The sequence below is a fragment of the Pygocentrus nattereri genome, chromosome 15 (assembly GCF_015220715.1).
Source record: "Pygocentrus nattereri isolate fPygNat1 chromosome 15, fPygNat1.pri, whole genome shotgun sequence".
NCBI classification, from domain to species: Eukaryota; Metazoa; Chordata; class Actinopteri; order Characiformes; family Serrasalmidae; genus Pygocentrus; species Pygocentrus nattereri.
This window is the reverse complement of record NC_051225.1, coordinates 7,922,910-7,942,059: the sequence shown is the minus strand read 5'-3', so window position 1 is coordinate 7,942,059 and position 19,150 is coordinate 7,922,910. Positions and strand designations below refer to the sequence as shown.

The 19,150-nt window shown below is 40.8% G+C and overlaps 2 protein-coding genes across 6 annotated transcripts in view; one reads left to right on the top strand and one right to left on the bottom strand.

Moving 5' to 3' along the window:
- Nucleotides 1-436: 436 nt before the first annotated feature.
- hnrnpm (heterogeneous nuclear ribonucleoprotein M) lies at nt 437-8,539 on the top strand. Of its 3 annotated transcripts, XM_017701336.2 has the most exons (16): nt 437-641; nt 1,995-2,167; nt 3,735-3,787; nt 4,408-4,415; nt 4,507-4,600; nt 5,166-5,399; nt 5,490-5,643; nt 5,749-5,798; nt 5,914-5,974; nt 6,106-6,228; nt 6,320-6,361; nt 6,954-7,025; nt 7,108-7,212; nt 7,305-7,882; nt 7,974-8,025; nt 8,150-8,539. In XM_017701336.2, exons 1-16 carry the CDS (start codon nt 604-606, stop codon nt 8,311-8,313), a joined length of 2,001 nt encoding a protein of 666 aa, XP_017556825.2. In that variant the 5' UTR covers nt 437-603; the 3' UTR covers nt 8,314-8,539. The 3 variants fall into 3 exon arrangements, with proteins under 3 accessions (XP_017556825.2, XP_037401314.1, XP_017556827.2); XM_037545417.1 differs by lacking the exon at nt 6,320-6,361; XM_017701338.2 differs by lacking the exons at nt 437-641; nt 3,735-3,787 and having other exon boundaries at nt 2,033-2,167.
- A 1,844-nt stretch (nt 8,540-10,383) lies between these two features.
- Nucleotides 10,384-19,150, bottom strand: part of rabgap1l (RAB GTPase activating protein 1-like) — a 139,485-nt gene continuing 130,718 nt past the window's right edge. For all 3 annotated transcript variants that reach the window (XM_017701333.2, XM_037545540.1, XM_037545541.1), the window contains 6 exons: nt 16,824-16,934; nt 15,195-15,299; nt 13,832-13,915; nt 13,560-13,631; nt 12,616-12,813; nt 10,384-12,158 (listed from right to left, as the gene is read on the bottom strand). In XM_017701333.2, coding sequence (XP_017556822.1) covers nt 12,024-12,158; nt 12,616-12,813; nt 13,560-13,631; nt 13,832-13,915; nt 15,195-15,299; nt 16,824-16,934 — 705 coding nt within the window. In that variant the 3' untranslated portion in view covers nt 10,384-12,023. The remainder of the gene's footprint in view (nt 12,159-12,615; nt 12,814-13,559; nt 13,632-13,831; nt 13,916-15,194; nt 15,300-16,823; nt 16,935-19,150) is intronic.

Genomic DNA, 19,150 nt, shown 5'->3' with positions numbered 1-19,150 from the left:
TGCATAAATACATGTTTTAAAAGCCCAATTAAAGGATCAAAGTCTTACGCACACTGTAAAAATGACTGAGCTATCAAAAACGGGCTACACATTGTGGCTATGTTTAGATTATTTTCACATTGTGTCTCCGTGGTTTTGTGTGTGTGAGATTCTACTTTTCAAAGCTCTGTTAAATAGACATCCAAACTCTCAAAAACCAGAATAGGAACATCAGATCCATGAATTCGAGTCCAAAATCCAGACGGGAGCCATGTGATCCAATCTTCAATGCGATATTTGTTTACCCACCCATATTCCGACGGACCCTCGTCGTTGGCAACCCGCCGATTGGACAGTTGAAAAGTCAGCATAAACGATTAACCAATAGCTGCGAAAACCGCAGCGCTGTAAGCCAATCGCAGAGCAGGGGGTGGAGCTTTCCTGAAAACGGGTGTGCAGGTGTCCACAAATATCCATTTCGTTGTCCTTCTGCCGCCATTTCAGCCACCTCGCAACGAAGAACCTGCGAAACTGTGGAAGGAAGTCGTCGGAGCTCATACGCCACATCACAGAGAGCTGCTTTTTAGACGTTAAATTTTCTGTCGGGCTAAAGAAGAGTTGAAAATGTCGACTGAAGCTGCACCAGAGAAGGCAGGCCCAGGGTAAGTGAACGAACATCGCTGCCGTTCCTTTTCAGAAACAAAATGGTTCTTGTTGGCAGCCTTAAGTAAACATTTCTGCAGATTCGGTTCTAGACGCTGTGTTAACTGATGCCGAGTCTTAGTCGCGTTTGCTAGACTAGTGCCAAGCGATAACTTCCAGCCTGCGCTGGTCTTCACGACGAGGCCGAGGTAAGACTAACTAGGTTAGCTAACCTACCAGTTCGGGCGACGCTGAGGTTAGCTTCCTATTCACCGGTTTCTTGTAATTTACCGGTCCACCTTAAATGGTGTAGCGGATAGACTCCGGCCTCAGACACCAGAGTTAAACTGTTGCACCGTTTAAGGTGGAACGGTAAATTCGAACAGGAAGCCATCTTAGCTAAGCCTCGTCTGGTGTAGCTGGTTTGAGCGTTTGCTAACAAAGAAAACCGTGGACCCACTTTGTCCCCGTCCGCTTGTTTACGTTATAATTTAAGCTGCTTACATAAAAAACGACGTGCTGACAGATAACATTGGTTTATAACTAATATTTTAATGAAGTGTGTCATGTAACTGTATCCGTTTACCGTCTTTTGTTAGCTGCGTGCGGGAAGCTAGTCGGCTAACGCTAAACTAGCTTAGCATAACGGCGCGGCTGATTCTCCGTCTGCGCTCTCTGGTCGGTTTACCCACCAACTGCTCCCCGGGCGCCGTGGGTACCGCTCCGGGCAAGCGTGCTCACTGTTCACTAGTGTGTATGTGGTGGTCACTTCACGGGCCACGGGTGGGTTAAATGTGGAGGTGAAATTTCACCGTTGTGGGGCGAGTAAGTGTCGCTTAAACTTGAGCACGAAATTGTTGCACATAGAACTCATATTTTAATGGATCGATTCCCTTTACTGCAGAAGTTACACGTCCAGACTTCCAACAAGTTAATCTCGGCGGCAGGACTGGTGTCTTGATTCTCTCTTTCTGGATGAACGTAGAAACTCAACTCCTGTTTCCATTTGTAAAAGGCACTGGGGCAGTTGTCTGTGGTTGGACACCGGGCAGGGCCTTCATTATGGGGAGGCCAGGAATCTGCTGATGAGAAACGAGTATGGTTTGTTCAGTAGTATAAATGTGCTCACATTTAGCCTCATGGCTGCTAGAGCTCTTGCTGTTCAGCGTCTGTAGTCTGACAGTTTGTTGCTCCACTTGTACAGTTTAAAATATATTTATTCACTTTAAGGCCTTTCTCTTTTCATCTTGGCCCCTGTTTGTGTTTCTCCCGTGGGTTCAGCCAGGTATCGTCATCCGCGTGAATTAGAGTAGTCTGAGCGCAAGACATGGCTTTTGTAGCTTAAAGAGGACATCTTGCTTTTCCTTTTGTAGAAACGCAGTTAACGGGAAGGCCGGCCACGAGTCCAGGAAGGAGCGGACAACAAAACGCGGAGGCGGCAGATTTGAGCCCTATGGAAACCCCTCCAAGAGATACCGTGTTTTTGTGAGCAACATTCCCTATGATGTCAAATGGCAGGCACTGAAAGACCTCATGAAAGACAAAGGTAAGGCTCAGCTGTTCACAGTAGAGTACTGTGCCTCTTCTTGTTTGGAGGGTGTGGAATTAGGCCCTGTTTATCACTGTAGACTGTGGAAAAGAATTTGATACCAGAGACGGGCTAAACACCATTGTTGAGAGCGAGCATTGTAGACAAGGAGATAAAAATCCCTGTTGGACGGTACTGCTTTCAATTTGAAAAGCGGTTGTGTTGCAGTTGTGTAGTGCCTTAAATTCCATTCTGCATGTCTGTGCAGTACGGTGCACCATTAAGACTGGAAATAATGGCACTGTAAGTGATGTACTAGGCTTAGAGTTTTCTCTGAGTGCTGAGGTTTCATAACAACTTGACTCTTCCAAGTGAATCTGGAGTCCTGTTTTACAGGTGCTCTTTGGGATGTAGGACGGTAACAACAAAATGTACTCAAAATTCAGCCTTGTTCTGGCTGGCTAGGCTTTACCTTTTTAATGTCAGAGAATGGTACATAGCCAGCCTTTGGTGAAACACTTGTTTTCAGAATAAGCTGTAAAACCACATTTATGTCTTAGGAGTATTTGGTTGGGGAGTCAGTATCCCCAGAGCAAGTTCTGTTGCAGAATAGACTTGTAGGCTATTGCACATATACATCCAAGAGAATCTTTCACGGCCTATGGTGTGCAAGCATGAGGAATTTCTGTCGTGTCATTTTGGTAATTGCTGCCTGTAGAATTAAATTGCATTCTCTTTTTTAGGTGTGCCAGAGTGAATGTTTTCACAGCAGATCTTCATGTTGTACCCTTGCCTGGAAGCGTGTTAGCTTTGTTGGGGTACAGGTCTACAGAGCAAAGCAGCTTCTTAAGTTTGTCCTTGTGTTTATCTGAGAAATGGACAGTCCATTGATTTTGTAAGGTCGTTCTTGCTGGATATACCAAATGTGGTTACCAAGTTTATCTAAAAGTAGGATCTTTGGGTGGCTACCTTGTATGTGCTAACAGTCTGTGAAGATTCACAGCAGCTCAAAGGCCTCTTCCTTACTGGGGGTTTTTAGCTAGAGGATCCATTTTCGAAGCTTGCTCAGGTGAAGCTTTCAATAGAAAAATGCTAATTTTGCAAGTCAAGCTCAGGTGGTGCCATTGTGGTTGAGTTTGCAGGTGCTGCAACATTGAGCAGTCTGTCTGCTAAAACATCGAACACACTTGGTTCTTGTTGACTGGTTGCGCAGGCAGCTTAATACTCAAGTTTTGATTCTAAAAACTCGTAATTTTGGTTATCCTGAATTAACGAGGGGAAAAGGGTTCAAAAGACCCGTAACTCTTAAGGTTGGATCGTGAATTCTTAAGGATGGATCGTGAGGTTGTAAATCTTTCGGTCATTAAGGGCGTTGAGTTTTTTTTAAGCAAGGACAGCTTAAGAAGTCGATTTTAAGATGGCAGCTTGCTTTTCGTAGACCTGTACCAGAATTGTGGTGCTGGGGGAGGCTCTGGACTAGCAGGCCGAGCTCACCGTCACCGCCCGGTTGTGTGTCTGCTCTAAACCCCCATTGTTTTCTCGGCTTCTCTCCCTTGGTGTGTGTCGTCTGGAATCTGATTTGTAGTGGGTGAGGTAACGTACGTGGAACACTTAATGGACGCGGAAGGCAAATCAAGGGTAAGTGCAAGAGCGAACCTCCCTTTGTCCGCTTGAGTTTTCTTATTACTTCTTTCAATATGGGATGTTCAGACTTTGGTTTTGAGAGTTGAAAATGTCGTCGTGGTTGTCTTGGCTGAATGTGGATGCTGACTGTGGTTCAGAGTGGGGCCACAGGGATGGTTCACAGCTCCATGGTAATTCTGGTTCTTGTGCATTCAGTCCCGAAGGGTGGCGTTCTGCGCTGCCTTGAGTCTCATCAGGGACTGACAGTAGTGAATGGTGTTCAGTAAGCTAATCATGGTTAACATGGCTTCAATAAATGACCGATTCTTTGAACCTGCTCTAGTGGAGTAATTACAGTGGAGGAACATTCTTGCCTTGATCATATAACGTTTAATTGTAAGTTTTGGTGCTTGTGTTGATTGTTTAAATGGAGAGTCCTAGTAGACGACTGAATGTGAACTTAATCAAGTTATGTAACTGAATGAACACCACGAAGAAATGTTTAGTTGATTTAAGTAAAACCCTGTGTATAACGAACTGCTTTACCACAAATAACTTTCCATGACCGTTGTCTAATTGTTCCCTTCATCTGTTTTTGCTCCGGTTGCCCTGAATGATGCTTCATGTGAACCCAGGGTTGTGCGTAAGTATTTAATCTGTATTCTCGTCTGCTGACCTTTTCTCTGCTTTACATCTGCTGTCCGAATGCCTTACATTCCCCATTAACTTCACAGGGTGGTTGAGTTCCGAACCGAAGAACTAATGAAAAAGGCTGTGGAGAAGGTCAACAAACATGTAATGAACGGCCGTCCACTGAAAGTGAAAGAGGTCAGTGGGAGTGACTAGAACCACTCCTAAAACAGCTTTTTGTGTGATTTCAGTGGTTGAGATGTAAAGTAATTCAAAATGGATTTTATGTGAATGGGTTTTGGTAATAAGTTCCTACTTGGATTAGCTATACAGCAGTGTTGACGGGGACCAGGGGCTGTGATATCTGAAACACGAATATAGCTTTTTTATTTACTATTCAACACTAGCAAAGCAGTTTTCATATGTAGTGTTAATAATGTGTTTTTTTTTTTTTTTTTTCTCGTTTTTGCCTTACAAAGCCCTGCATGTACCACTGTGCCATGAATGTTTTTAAGAAAAATTCATTTTAAGCTTGAAAGAGCTTGAATTCTCCAGAACTATTTTAAAACTGTCCAATATCAGGTGGCACTTCCGAAGTCTGGTTCCTGTCACTTCCTATGAACAGTTCTCTAGTATGAAGCATTTTGCCAGTGTGTTGCCAATAGAACATTTGGTGAAAATTACTTTTCACATTGTGACAAGACACACGGTTTAAGTGTGAATGATTTTGATGACTAATCACTGAGTCTTACTCTTATTTTAGGACCCAGATGGAGTGATTGCCCAGCGCGAAGCCCACAGGGCTCAAGGTGGTGGCGGCGGCGGTGGTGGAGGACCTCCTGGTGGCATGGGTGGTGGGATGGGTATGGGACCTGGGCCTGGTGGTCCCCCTATGGTGAACATCCCTCCAAGTCTCATGAACAATCCAAATATTCCCACTGAAATCCTCCACGGCCTCCAGGCTGGCAAGATTGGAAGCACTGTCTTTGTAGCAAATGTAAGTACTTAAGGCACAGAGTTAATATTGGATAAACTTGTGTGTATTTTGTTGTGTTCATTTCCAAAATGTATATCTCCCCTTTCACAGCTTGATTATAAAGTGGGCTGGAAAAAGCTGAAAGAGGTGTTTGGCATGGCTGGGGTGGTTGTCCGTGCTGATATCCTTGAGGACAAGGATGGCAAGAGCAGGGGTATGGGGACGGTCACCTTTGAGATGCCCATTGAAGCAGTTCAAGCAGTCTGTATCCTTCGCAGTGCAAATAAAAGCCTGATCAGTGTGTCAGTAAATATTGGAATGAATGTGTTCTGAACACACAGCACTCTGTTCTCCTTAACTTGCTTGTTAGCTATGTTCAATGGACAGCTCCTGTTCAATCGAACAATGCACGTTAAGCTGGTGAGACCATTAAATGTTTTTGTAGACCTTTTTTGTAAATTTTTTTTTTTTTAGTTTTTAAAATACAGTTTAAACATATATGAGCAGTATTTTGTTTTGTATTGTGTCGTTCCAGGATGAGAAGTCCTTGCCAAAGGGTGACTTTGCACCACCCGAGAGACCACCTGCATTACCTCGTGAGTGACACAAATGTTATGAATGTAGAATATTTATTTTGAAAATGTCAAAGTGGATATGGGGGGGTAGTCATAGACCTCACTATTTGTCACATTAAACCCCCTTCCTTTTTCACCTTAATCACTTGCAGGTGGTCTGAGTGGAATAGGTCTGGGACTAGGACCTGGTGGGCAGCCCATTGATGCTGCACAGCTTAACAGAGGTGGTGGTGGTGGTGGTGGTGGAGGTGGGATGGGCAATATGGGGCCTGGAGGTAATGGTTTTTTTTTTTCACGTTTTAATGATCTTGTGTGGCATTTCCCATATTCCTTCATAAGCATCCTCGTCATTCATTTTTTCCATAGGAATGGATGGAATGGGATTTGGTGGCATGAGTAGAATGGGAGGTATGTTCCTGGGACGTTGCATCAGCCATTGTTCATTTCATGTCATGTATTTTACCTCATAAGACCTTGCCCTGCATGTTCACAAAGGATGTCTGAATAAGGACCTCTGTTTGGTCAAAGTTTGTTTGTCTGGCCTTTGCCTTGGAACCAGACATGCCCATTTCCTAGCTTTGTAAAATTCACTTGATGTCCTGGTATCTGTTGTGATTGCATGTCTTACTAAGATGCTGTAGTAAACTTTGTCAGCAGTGCTTCTTCCACTTTTGCTGTTCTATTTTGGGGCAGTCGTGGGCTGGAGGTTAGGGAACTGGCCCTGTGACCGGAAGGTTGCTGGTTCAATCCCCAGCATCGACAGTCCATGACTGAGGTGTCCTTGAGCAAGACACACAACCTATCCGGGCACCGTGGATAGGGCTGCCCACCGTTCCGGGCAAGTCTGCTCACTGCCCCCGTGTGTGTGTTCGTGTTCGCTAGTGTGTATGTGGTTAAATGTGGAGGTGGGATTAAAAAAGTCACTTATTTCTGTGATCTCTGCAGCTAAATTAAGTTCTGTATAGAGAATTTTAATGTTGGCCTGTTCTACTGTTTTAAGGAATGGATAATTTTGGAGGTGGAATGAACAACATGGATCGGTTTGGGCCTTCAGGAATGACACGTATGAATGGTGAGTGATTTCGTTTGGGCTGTAAAGCTTGCCCATGATCATTCTTGTATAGCTCTCCCACTTAATGAATGTTTTCTTGCAGATATGGATCGTGGAATTGGCGCTGCTTTTGACAGAGAATTTGGTGGTCGTAATGAGATGGGCATGTCCCGTAACAACTTTGGAGACTCCTTTGACAGAGGAATGGGTCAGTTTCAGGTTTTATGGCACTTGGTGTTTTATTAATTACAAGGTTCCTGGGAAAGTTCAGTATTCATAGATCTGTCTGCCCTCTTACAGGTAGCAGTTTGGGTATGGATCGTATGAGCTCTAGTATGGACAGGCTTGGTGCCACCATGGATCGCATGGCTGGCCTGGACCGCATGGGGATGGACCGGATGGACAGAGTCTCTGATCTGGACAGGCTGGGTTCTGGCTTTGACCGTATGGGCTCGGGCTTGGACCGGCTGGGGCCCAATATGGACAGGCTAGGATCTGGCCTGGACCGTATGAGCTCCAGCATGGACCGCCTGGGTCCTGCTGGCTTTGACCGGCTGGGTCCCTCCAGCCTTGATCGCATGAGTTCAGGCATGGATTTCTCCTCCCCCATGGGGATGGACAGAATGAACGCCAGCCTTGACCGCATGGGCTCCAATTTTGACCGCATGGGCTCTGGTGGGCTTGACCGCTTCCCTGCCCCAGGCATGGACCGCATGGGCTCCAGTCTGGACCGCATGAGTTCTGGTGGTGTGGGAGGCCAGTTTGACAGAGGTGCAGATATGGATCGTGGTAACTTCGGCAGCTTCGGTTCGGCAGGACTAGGAGGGCCAGGATCCGGAGCAAATGCCAGAAAAGGCTGTCAGATCTTTGTCAGAAACGTATGTCATTACAGGCTGAACAAGACCAAATACATATGCTGCCTATTAAAAGGCTGAACACTGACCTCTGTAAAATGTTTTTGTCTTGCAGCTGCCCTTTGATTTTACTTGGAAGATGCTGAAGGATGCCTTCAATTCATGTGGTGAGACCAAGAGTCATGTTTGATTTGCTGACACTGCCGCTTGAGTGGTCATTGTTTCTCACCCTTAAACATCCATCTTGTGAAACATTTTCTCAGTGGGTTAATGATTTGTATGAATACGCAGGTATTGTGCAGTATGCTGACATCAAGATGGAGAATGGCAAGTCCAAGGGCTGCGGTGTGGTTCGCTTCGACAGTCCTGAAACAGCAGAGCGGGCTTGCCGCACTATGAACGGATATCGGCTGAACGGCAGAGAGATCGACGTGAGGATCGACAGAAACGCATAATCCTCCAGTGATGCCGTCCCAGATCTGCTTCCTCCAGCTTTTGATGATTTTGTTCTTTACATTTGTACTAGTGCAAAAATGTTGTTTTAGTTTTTGCCTGCTTAAAACCTTTTTTAGAGACCAAACTTTTATTTTTTTCTTTCTTACCCTCCCCACTTTTATTGTTATGCTTTTCAGAAATGGCCTTTGTTAAAGGCTTATCAATAAACCTGAAATGTAGACAATATTGCAGTTTGTCTTTTTAAAATGCCATTTTGTAGAAATGCTTAATTACATTACACATGGAAGGGGAACATTAAGCTGAATTGGGGAATGCTGTATTGTAATGTTTGTCTTGTCTCAAACGTTCAGCAGATCTAGGCTGGTATGAGCATTTCACAATCCGGCAAGTTTTCATCTTCACCCAGAACCGTTTTCTCTGAGCTGTAATCACCAGTTTATGATTTTTGACGTAAGTACATTGAACACTGCTCTGAACCGGAGTGAGAGCATCTAGCACATTTGACAGTTTTTGTGAGTTGCTGCACTGACGTTTGTTCATGAAGTTGTCAGTTTGGGTTGAACTATGGAAAAATCCTTAGTTTTGCGATGCTTGAAGAAGAAAGGGCTGTCAGTGGAGCTGTTTAGGGAAACTGGTGGACAAAAAGGACTAGTGCGTAGGACTGACATCTCAAATTGAACGTTTCCATCTAATCTGTCTGAATAAACTTTTTCTTTAGAAGGGAATACATGACAATTTTTCTTAGTTTTTCCTTTGTTGTGGATTTAAGAAGTTAAAAAACCTTTTAAATCTGGCTTCACAAAATATGCGCAAAGCTGAATGTTAGCAAGTTGAACAGTTTTGTGCCCTTTATCTATTTGGAGCACAAATGCAGGAGTGTAAATAGAGAGTGGCTCTAATGGTACCACAGTGGTCCTGGTTCAGGATGGGTGATTTGTGCAAGTACTGTAATCAGAAGAGTGAGTTTGTTACAGTGCATAGAAAAGTCAGAATGATGATGTGGTTACCTTCAATACACTGCAAGTTATGCATCTGTGTACCGGCCAGTGATACAAAGAACTGGTGCACAGTGTTGGTTTATTTAAGGGGGGAAAAGCTCCTATCATTTATTGCTTGTGGCTGAAATTCCATCCACCCTTTAGTGAAGTGTGATGACAAAGCAGCCAGTTAGTTATTCAATGTTGATGCAGCATAAAGCTGTTTTTTTATTTGATGGTTTGATTTTAGTATTAGGAACACGTGGAAGTTTTTTTTTTTGAGTAAATAATTCTTGACCACGCAGCAGGAGATTTATGAATAGTGGGGCTAAGCCTATACTAGTGGGGTCTGGGACCATACTGCAGGTCCTTATTGTTATTCTAATAGACTACAGATGATTTCGCTCTGTATTTAAACATTTAGGAGCAAAAAACTTTGCAATTAAATTTTATTCTAAGAAATGAAGCTGTATAGCTCTATACCCTTTATTATGTAAGGAAATTACAATTCTATTAATTTAGCGTTTAAACTAAAGGGTCAAACGTTCTTTCAGTCTCATCAGTCTCCCTCTACAGGCCTGTACTCAGTAACATTTTTGGAACCACTTTAAAATGACAAACCCTTTATAGGAGTAATGAATGGTTTACAAGTAGTTTGTGATTATGTCATAAATACCATTAATTATTAGTAAGCAGTTATATCACATTAATGAAAAGGGCAGAGCTGTTATATCAGATGAAAATGAATGTGATGAAGCTGGCAGTTTAATGCTGACTGATAACAGTAAACAATGATTGTGGTTCTCTTAGGCAAACCCAAGTCGCCCTTTTCATTTGTGTTGGAAATGCTAACTAACGATTATGAGGACTTTACCTTTAATACCTCTACTAATCTTAAATATATTTAAAACCATTCATGAAACCTTTATAAAAGGTTGCCTTGTTTTAATGTGGTACCCGTTTTTGTAACTAAAAACGTGCACCAGGACACTGACACCACTGATGTCAGTAAAGTGTATGGCACCAAACTGGTTTACCACAAATGTTTATGCATTTAAAAGGGAGGGGAAGGACACAAAAAAGGAAACTGAATAGAAGTCATTAAACAGAACAAGAGCCAGACATTTATTTGTCAAGTAACGTCTCAAGATACCAACTGGACGGGACAGTGCAAATGATAAACCTTTAATAACTGAGAAGGAACATCTGCGCCTCGTAATCTAGTAATCGACTGCTTTTGTATTAGTCCATATTAAACAGATGCTTGGCTGTACATAAACTTTCAGAAATTACAAAATAGATAAGTACAGATAACAACAATGGAAATGAATGATGAAAGTGTATTCACGATAAGGACGTTTTGTTAGTGTGCGTTCCATGCGATTTAGAAATCATGATGGGCTTCAGACCACATATGACAACCATTCAAGAAACATTGATATAGACGAGTAGTTGGTAACCAACTGAAACAAAACTACAGTTCTGTTCACCCCACAGCTGTACTGCACATGGCAGCAATGAAAGTAAAACGTTCTCAGCCAAGATTAATCTTCTGAGTAAGACAACACGACCACTTTTATGTACAGATGAAGGTGAGAATCCAGCCTCTTCACCACAGGATTTCTATTGTCCCAAAGACAAACTGACCAAACCAGGCGCACTCAAAGCAGCCTGCAGGGAAACATCTACTAAGAATTCTTGGCACATTTGTAGCCCCTGGTATAGAAAAGCACTCGCTCCCCTTTAGTCTGTGTGTGGATATGTTTAAATGGCTTGCACTGTATGTGAACCACTGTAAAGTAAAGAGCCGGGCTGCACTTTCTCAGCAGAAAATAAAAAACGTAAGCCTGGACTTACTGGTGTTCAATAATCTTGAGAACCCTGCTCTTATAGGCTGTGTGGACATGGTTGCATGGGATTATTGAAATAATAACAAGGCCGGAATGTAATCACGGTTACAGATGGTCAACTGCTTTGAACACTGTGCTTTTTTTAGCTGTTAATATTTACAAAAGTAACATTCAAATCCAAAAATTATTTAAAAGAAAAAAAACTGTACAAGATAAAAAAGATTTAACATTTAGTTATACACAGGACAATTACATTAATTACTATATAGAAAAGACAATATTTTAACCTGAATGCAGTATCCCCTCTCTGAAATAATAAAAAAAAACTTAGAATAAAGTGTAGATGAATTAAGCACTGCTTATTTTTCTATATTAGAACATTTTCTTGTTAGTAGCTTTATTCCGCTCACAGTAAACATGACTGAATGAGAAGGCAAGCTCAAGCTGCAGTACTGTTTCATTAATTTAGACACTGCCCACTCTCTGCTATGGCTACAGGCTGTACTGTGCATAGTGTTAATGCTAGAAGACCCATCATGGGAAATGGGTTCTTGACACGGTTGAGAAACTAATTTAGTTTCTACAACAATAAAAAGCATAAAATCCGCGATGCTTTGCCACGTGTCAAAGTTAGTTTCCACAAACAAATGATTCAGCTGCCTACACATCAAGCAATGTCATTGGTGGTGGTAGCTGAATCCCACTTTAGCCTTGGGAGAACAGGTCAGGTGGTCACTCTGTACTTCACCTGTGTCCCACCCTGAGAGGGGATACTGCATTGCCTTGTTTGTTATTTAGTAGTGTTCAGGAGGCCTCGTCTCCCTTCGCACTGGCCAGGCAGAGGATCTACTCTCCCCTCATTGGCTGAGGCCTGTATGAGTCCTACTGGCCCTCTTTGGGTGAGGAGGGGGGCTGACTGCTGGCTGAAGTCTTGAGGGATCCCAGTGTTTTACTGAACCAGGAGTTTTTGGCAGCTTGGACTTCGTTCATCAGCACTCCTCTCTGGTGCTCCAGCTCCTGACACACAAAAAAATAAAAATAAAGTTCAATAGATGTGATCAGAGTAATTACGCAGAATCAGGAATTTTATTTTACTTCATTTGAGATTGAGGAGAAAATGTATTATTGCAAGTTACATTCCAGGCTCGGCAACTTTATTATTTTTTTCTACAGTCAGATCGAATGATCATCTGATAATTATAGTACGCACATGAAAAAGACACATTAATGGGTACGCTTACGCCCCCGCCCATCCCTGACCCCACCCCATGCACACAGAGCAGATAACGATAAGTCTAGTAAATCAATGAAAACTGTATTGTATACAGATAAATTGCATGGATGGAGACCTACGCCTTAAGGAGTGGACTATGCTACCTATGCTGTTGTTCTCTTTCAAAATATTTCTGCTCAGGCGCAAAAAGAGACAGTACAGAAAGTCTGTATGTACAGTTGTGTAAGTGTGAGGTCTGACCTGGATTTTGCACTTGGCCTCCACCAGCTGCAGTTTGGTCTGGGCCAGTTCCAGCTCCAGCTCTCGGAGCTGAGCCTTCAGAGAGTCCTTCTCCTCGTCCACATCCGAGTCACGGTTATCCTGCGTCACTGCAGGGATGTGCAGCGGTCCGTCCTTACTAAACACCTCCCGACAGCGCTCACACGCCATCACTTTACTCTGAGACAGCACACACACACGCACACGCATGCACACACACACACACACACACACACACACACACACATTTTCCCTCAGACTGTATGTCGCACTCAGGGAACCCAGCCTCTGCTCAGATTATCTATGTATATATTACATTTAAAATGTAGCAAATAAGCAGCGATAGTGCATTAAAATGCACAAAATTATGTCAAAATCAACAAATTGTCATTTGACCTGGTGCACCCAAACATTTGAATTTCTTTGTATGCTGCAGCACTACACTTAATTATTCAGTAAACAGTTAAACGTACAGTCTAGAGTATTACTGGAGTACAGTACAGAGTATTACTGGATTAGCTATGTCCTGTGCTGATAGTTAAACAAGCCAAATAAAGCCAAGATCTTCCATAATTTTACTTCATATACATGAAATTTCTGACCAATTCTTGCCTGTAAATATATTTGCATTCATGTGATCCTGCACTTCTTTCTTCTAACAAGCTCACTGCACTAAAGTATCATACTAGGACTTTGTAAAGTCTCTGGCAGTGCATTAGTTTATTGTACAGAGGAGGAAATGCAGAGCCTGCATTTTCTGAAAGAATCTCAAAATCTTTCAAGTGAACTGCAACCTAAGAATGGATTATCTCACCTCTACTAAGTCTTATACACTGTTCATTAACTACTATGAAAATTATCTGTAAATTAAGCAGTTCTAGCAGAGAAGACCTAAATTGTAGCCCTAAAGGGTTAAGATCTTGTACCTTGACTATATCCAGCTCCTCTTTGGTGGAGGCCTGTTGCTTCTCTAGCCTGGTGCTCAGCTGAGAGCAAATCTGGGAAGAGAAGACAGACGATATTAAACATCATCAGGATTCATCTCGGAGATCAGCTAGCTCAGCTTCAAGGGAAACACAGCACTGGGCTTGTAGAAAATTGCAGAAAGGCAGGCTGGTGAGATCAGAGCCATGGTCTCGGGTTCTGTACTCACACTGAGGATCCGCTCAGAGTTACTGGCTGAGACACTCCGGCTTACCTGTTTATATTCAGCAATGATGGCCGTCGTCTTCTTAATCTCACTCTCTGCCTTTTCCAGCTCCCTCCTGAACACCTCCTTCAGCTAAACGACAGCAGCACATACGGTCACTCACTGCGCCTGTAAAAGCACTGACCTCACGATCGTCCACTTCAGTTAAAAACACTTCACTTAATCATCAACACCATTCCATTTGATTTTAGAGGGACAAAACACAAACGTGACGTCCTTTCTTTTCTCTGTTCTCTTCATTTCGTCCTTTTACGCTTTCTTCGGTTTTCTTTCCGTCTCTTATCTTCCATTCCTCATTTCATTCTTTCTTTGAATTAAGTTCTCTTCCTTTCTGCTGCCTTTATCTCTTTTATTTATTTATTTTTGTCTTGCTTATTTTTTGTTTTTCTTACTTGATCCTGTTTCTTTCTTTTTCTCATCATTGTATCCTTCCTTTTTCTTTCCTTCTTCCTCTCTTCATTTTACATTCTTTTTTTCTTATCCTTTCTGCTTTTATCTCTTAACTTTCTTTCTTTTAGTCTTCCTTATTTTCCTTTTTTCTTACTTGATCTTTTTTCTCATCCATTCTTCCTTATTTATTGTTTTCCTTTCATTTCCTTTCTTTCCTGTTCTTTTTTTCTAATCCGTTCTCTTTTTCTTTCTCTCTTCATTTACATTCCTTTTTTCTTATCCTTTCTGCTTTTATCTCTTAACTTTCTTTTAGTCTTCCTTATTTTCCTTCTTTCCTGTTTTTATTCATCATTTCTTTTTCCTTTCTTTCTTTTTCTTTCCTGTTCTTTTTTCTCATCCTTTCTTCCTTATTTATTGTTTTCATTTCCTTTCTTTCTTTCTTTCTTTCTTTCTATATTTTACATTGCTTTCTCTTTTTTCCTCATATTTTTTTCCTTTCCTTTATTTCTTTTTGTCTTCCTTATTTTATTTTTTTCTTACTTGATCATTTTTCTTTCTTTAATTTTTACTTACTTACTTTCTCATCTTTGTTTCTTTCCTTTCCTTTCTTGCCTTTCCGTCCTCCCTCCCTCCCTTCTATCCTTCCTTCATTCCTTAGTTTCAATTATTGTGTTTCCTTAAGGCAAAGCAAATCTAGTTACATTTACAAATAAGTTAAGAATTTTATTTTGGTTGTATTTCACTGATATTACAAAATTGCTGCAACTGAATCACCACTAACAAGTCCTGCAGAGGACACAAGTAAAGTTATACTCAGACACAGTGATTCCTGCGGCAGAGCAGCTCATGTAAGAGCAGTGCACTGAAATTCACAGTGAACGAAGATGAGCCGAACAAAGAGGCTAATACAAATGTTAATGACTCTGTGAAAGAGCCTCTATGCTGCACTGCTAATGCACACCTGAGCAGTCTCTTCCTCCTGTCTCCTCTTCTCCTCCTCCGTCTCTACCAGCCGCTGCTTGGTGTTCAGCAGCTCTTTGTTCAGCACGTCAGCCTTGTCCTCCGCCTACAGACGTACAAACGGCTCGCTTTACATTACTGCTCAAAAGTTAAACATTCACGTTTTCAATAATGTAATAATGTATTGAATGTTTTCAATACAGATGCAGAAAATGTTCCGGTAACATTTCACTGCAGGGCAGCGTTCATGAGGCTAAGTGTCGTAACACTTTCAGTGGTGAAACTGACAACAGCAGCTTTTATAATCGACTGATTCTTGTTGGAATAACACAAATGTTAAAGGGGAACTCCACTGATTTTTAAACATTTCTGATGTAAGAAATATAATTAATATAATTAAATGCTTCAGATGTAAGAGTGGCTTGGTGTGAAATGCCCCGTCCTATAGACACTTAGAATCAGTGCTGTTCACAGTGGCTGTGACAGGAACCAGACGTCTGAAGAGTTTAATGCCTCTAAAAGCTCCATCATAAGCTGTTATTACATGAAATGCACTATGTCTCAAACACTGATAATATTTTTGACAAGAATTTGACCCTAAACATATTTTTAAAATCTATTCAGGGTTACCTGCAGTTTGATGCAAGGCAAAAAAAACACCCAAAAGAAACCTTTTTTTTCAGATGTACTATTATTTTACCATCAACACTACATGTAACAGCTCGAAACACATAATAAATGTAGCTTTATGTCAGTTGACAAAAGGCTTATGATGATTAGGTGTCATCAATGTTTCTAATATTAGGCCATCACTCTACGAATTCACGTTTCACATCATTTGTAGGGAAAGGTAAAAAGTCGTAAAAATATTTTAGATGTTTCCAGAATGATGAATAAAGCTTTAGATGACTCCAAAATTCTTTAGGAATGCTGTGGAACATGATTAATAAAGCAAAACATAATTAGTGCCCGATATTTGCAAAACCCTGATCGCATTTTGAGGCAGAAAACTTCAGAAGAAATTACTTAAAATAGTTTCAGTACATTGTCTTTAATCACTTCTTCCAGTTCCCCAAAAATATTAAATATTGAAAAAAAAATTGGAAAAAATCTTTGCAAATACATTTTGTTACCTAGTTTATATTTCAAAACATTTCCAATTTTAAATGGTTAAAGTTGTTAGTGAATAGAAACAAGATAAAAAAAGTTCCATATTCTAAATTGTAGAACAACAATATTAATAACAACATTCTTTTCATTCTATATCAGTTTTCTTTTCTCATTATATGTATATACAGTTGTAGGCAAAAGTTTGGGCACCCTGGGTCAAAAGTTTTATTGATAAGTAAACACTCCAGCACATTTTAATGCACAATTACAGTTTGGCTGCTGAATTTTATTTATTGGAAAACTGCATGCTTTATTTTTTTAACAATATTTTAAGTTCAATTAAATAAATTGCACTAAATGTGCACTAAAATTAGCATAAAAACACCACCTTTAAGACTATTCCCCATAGAGGGTCTTTTCAGTTTTACGACCGGAGGTGTTCAAACATTTGCATACAACTGTATTTGATAATGCAGGACTAAATATACATAAGAAAACTGAGAGAAGAGCTGAATCAGACCTGGTCCAAGTCATTCCTCAGTGCTATCTTGCTGGTGACGAGCTCGTGAGCAAGGTCATCGTTCTCCTGCTCCAAACGCATGCTGGCTTCCTGCAGGCGCCGATTCTCCCTCTGGAGAGACACACATCACAGTGTTAATATTCATCTCTTTGAGAACATACACTTCTCAGAGACTCAGAGATGCCATATAAACACAGAGACTGATTAAACTCGCTGGTTGACGGTCAAGCATCAAAGCCTCGGAAGTACGTAGACAATCACAAACTTATCACACCCAATTCAAGGAAGAAATAATAGAAATCACAAAACTAGGCTCTACATTTAGGAGGAAATCCAGCCGGTGCAGTTTGCTCACTCTCAGATAAACACATCGATTTGCAGTTTTAATGCACGTGGTCACGGTTACCACTGAGGCCCCAGTGCAGGAGTGAGCTCACAAGAAGACACTCACTTCTGCAAGTCTGCATTTGGGTTATTCTGCTGCAACTTACCCAGGGCCAGGCAGGTCATGTGATATGTTTCTATGGGAAAATGTAAGTAAAACCTATAGTTCCTGTACTCATGGAAAATTTGTGCTACAAATCTTCTCCAAATGTGCGTTTTTAAAAAAAAAATGAATTTAATGATTTTTAAAAAAAATGTTTTTATTTGAAAAAAGTCATTCGGAATTGAACTGCACTGCATGGATTAATTAATCCTTCACAGGACTGATAAAAATGTACAACACCAACATAAAACGAAATCTTGCAAAAATAAAAAAAATATGATTGAAGATTTCACATAAAAAGTACACAAAAAAAATCAGCTATGGGAATGTATTAATATGTTAAAACTAGCTGATTTAAAATGAAAAACTGTTCTCACAATTTATATCCGGTTAAAATGTCAGTTTGTCATTAGTCATCCTATAAGCAGAGTAACTCGACCTTTGAGATGTGACTTGAACCTGATGTGGCAACCTTTAAAAGTTCATAAGTAAGAACTATTTTGCTTCATTGCAGAAATTAAACAAGTTTTTTTTCTTGCATTTTTTTCACAGAACTATGGCTTGGGCTGTTGCCCTCGGTGAGATGCTAGGCAATGCCAACTCATTTGTCTACTTTCTCTGGCTTCAGTGCTTGATCACTAGAATAGGCTTGAACGTCAACCAGTTTAAATGGCTGAACAGTGACCAGAAATACTGGCTGCACAAAGCTGCTGAACTGGCTTTGCGAAAGCAGCAAACCAAACAATAACTAAATAAATTTACATATGCACAAATGCCTTTAACCATGCCTTGGTAAGTGCAGATGTAATGGATTTACTGCTCTCTGTGAAGCTATATTCTTAGACATAAGCCTACACTGCAAACTGTATGAGCCACTCTGTCCATCAACATGACAAAACTGAACAACACTGAGAAAACTAAAAGCTCCCATTGTAGATGCATCACACAGCTATTTGCTTTTCTACCTTACTTCAGTTCCCAATATCGCACTACAAAGTAAATAGATTTATGAAAGCTGTAAACCACACGACAGGGAGAACTGAAGGAAGTGCAATAATGCAAAGCAAGCAGCAGCAGCAAAGACTGAAAGCAGCGTGTAGTGCTGATGTAGGATAAGTTTGAATATTACAGTACGGACAGAGTGATTAGCACTCATACTTTGAGATGCTGGATAAATCTAGGGCTTTGTTATGGAAAGGAAAGTACTGAGAGCTGAAAATAAGTAACTGGACATGAGTAACTAAAGTGTGTTTTTCTTAGGGGCATGAAATATGATAAAGTGAAAAATGATATTTTTCTGAGTATATCAGCTGTAGTCATATGCAAACGTTTGAACACCTGGGTCAAATTATGTTAATTTTCTGTTTGAAAGTAAGTTAACATCCTCTACAGAGCACAAACTTAAATATGACATTGAAACTTTTTTTCATACAACTGTATCATCAGTACTTTTAGGACACTGAACAATAGTATGAATCATTAAAAGATTATTTATAAAAGATGCACCAGTCTGTTTACTGTTGAATTAACCAGAGTGAAAATATAGCGTGACAGATGTGTGACACATTTTCCTATTCGTGTATTTTCTTCTTCAAAAACTGAATAAAAAACTAATTTTTCAGTCATATTAGACCAGATTCTTTATCAAAATAAACGCAACAGCCCCAAGAAATCCTGTTATTACAGATAAGCTTGAACAAAACGGTAGCCACTTTGATCCAGCCTTAAAGAAATATAAGAAACACTAAACACTAAACAATCTGATATATATTGTCAAAATGCCTTTACGTACTATGTTATAGTAGATATATCAAGTACTATATCATATTAGATTTTGGTG

Excerpts from the sequence above, each read along its gene's own strand:
- hnrnpm (XM_017701336.2), top strand. The coding sequence starts at position 604 with ATGTCGACTGAAGCTGCACCAGAGAAGGCAGGCCCAGG. Across the intron at positions 5,799-5,913 it reads GAACAATGCACGTTAAGCTG|GATGAGAAGTCCTTGCCAAA; the intron begins GTGAGACCATTA and ends GTGTCGTTCCAG. Across the intron at positions 5,975-6,105 it reads GAGACCACCTGCATTACCTC|GTGGTCTGAGTGGAATAGGT; the intron begins GTGAGTGACACA and ends AATCACTTGCAG.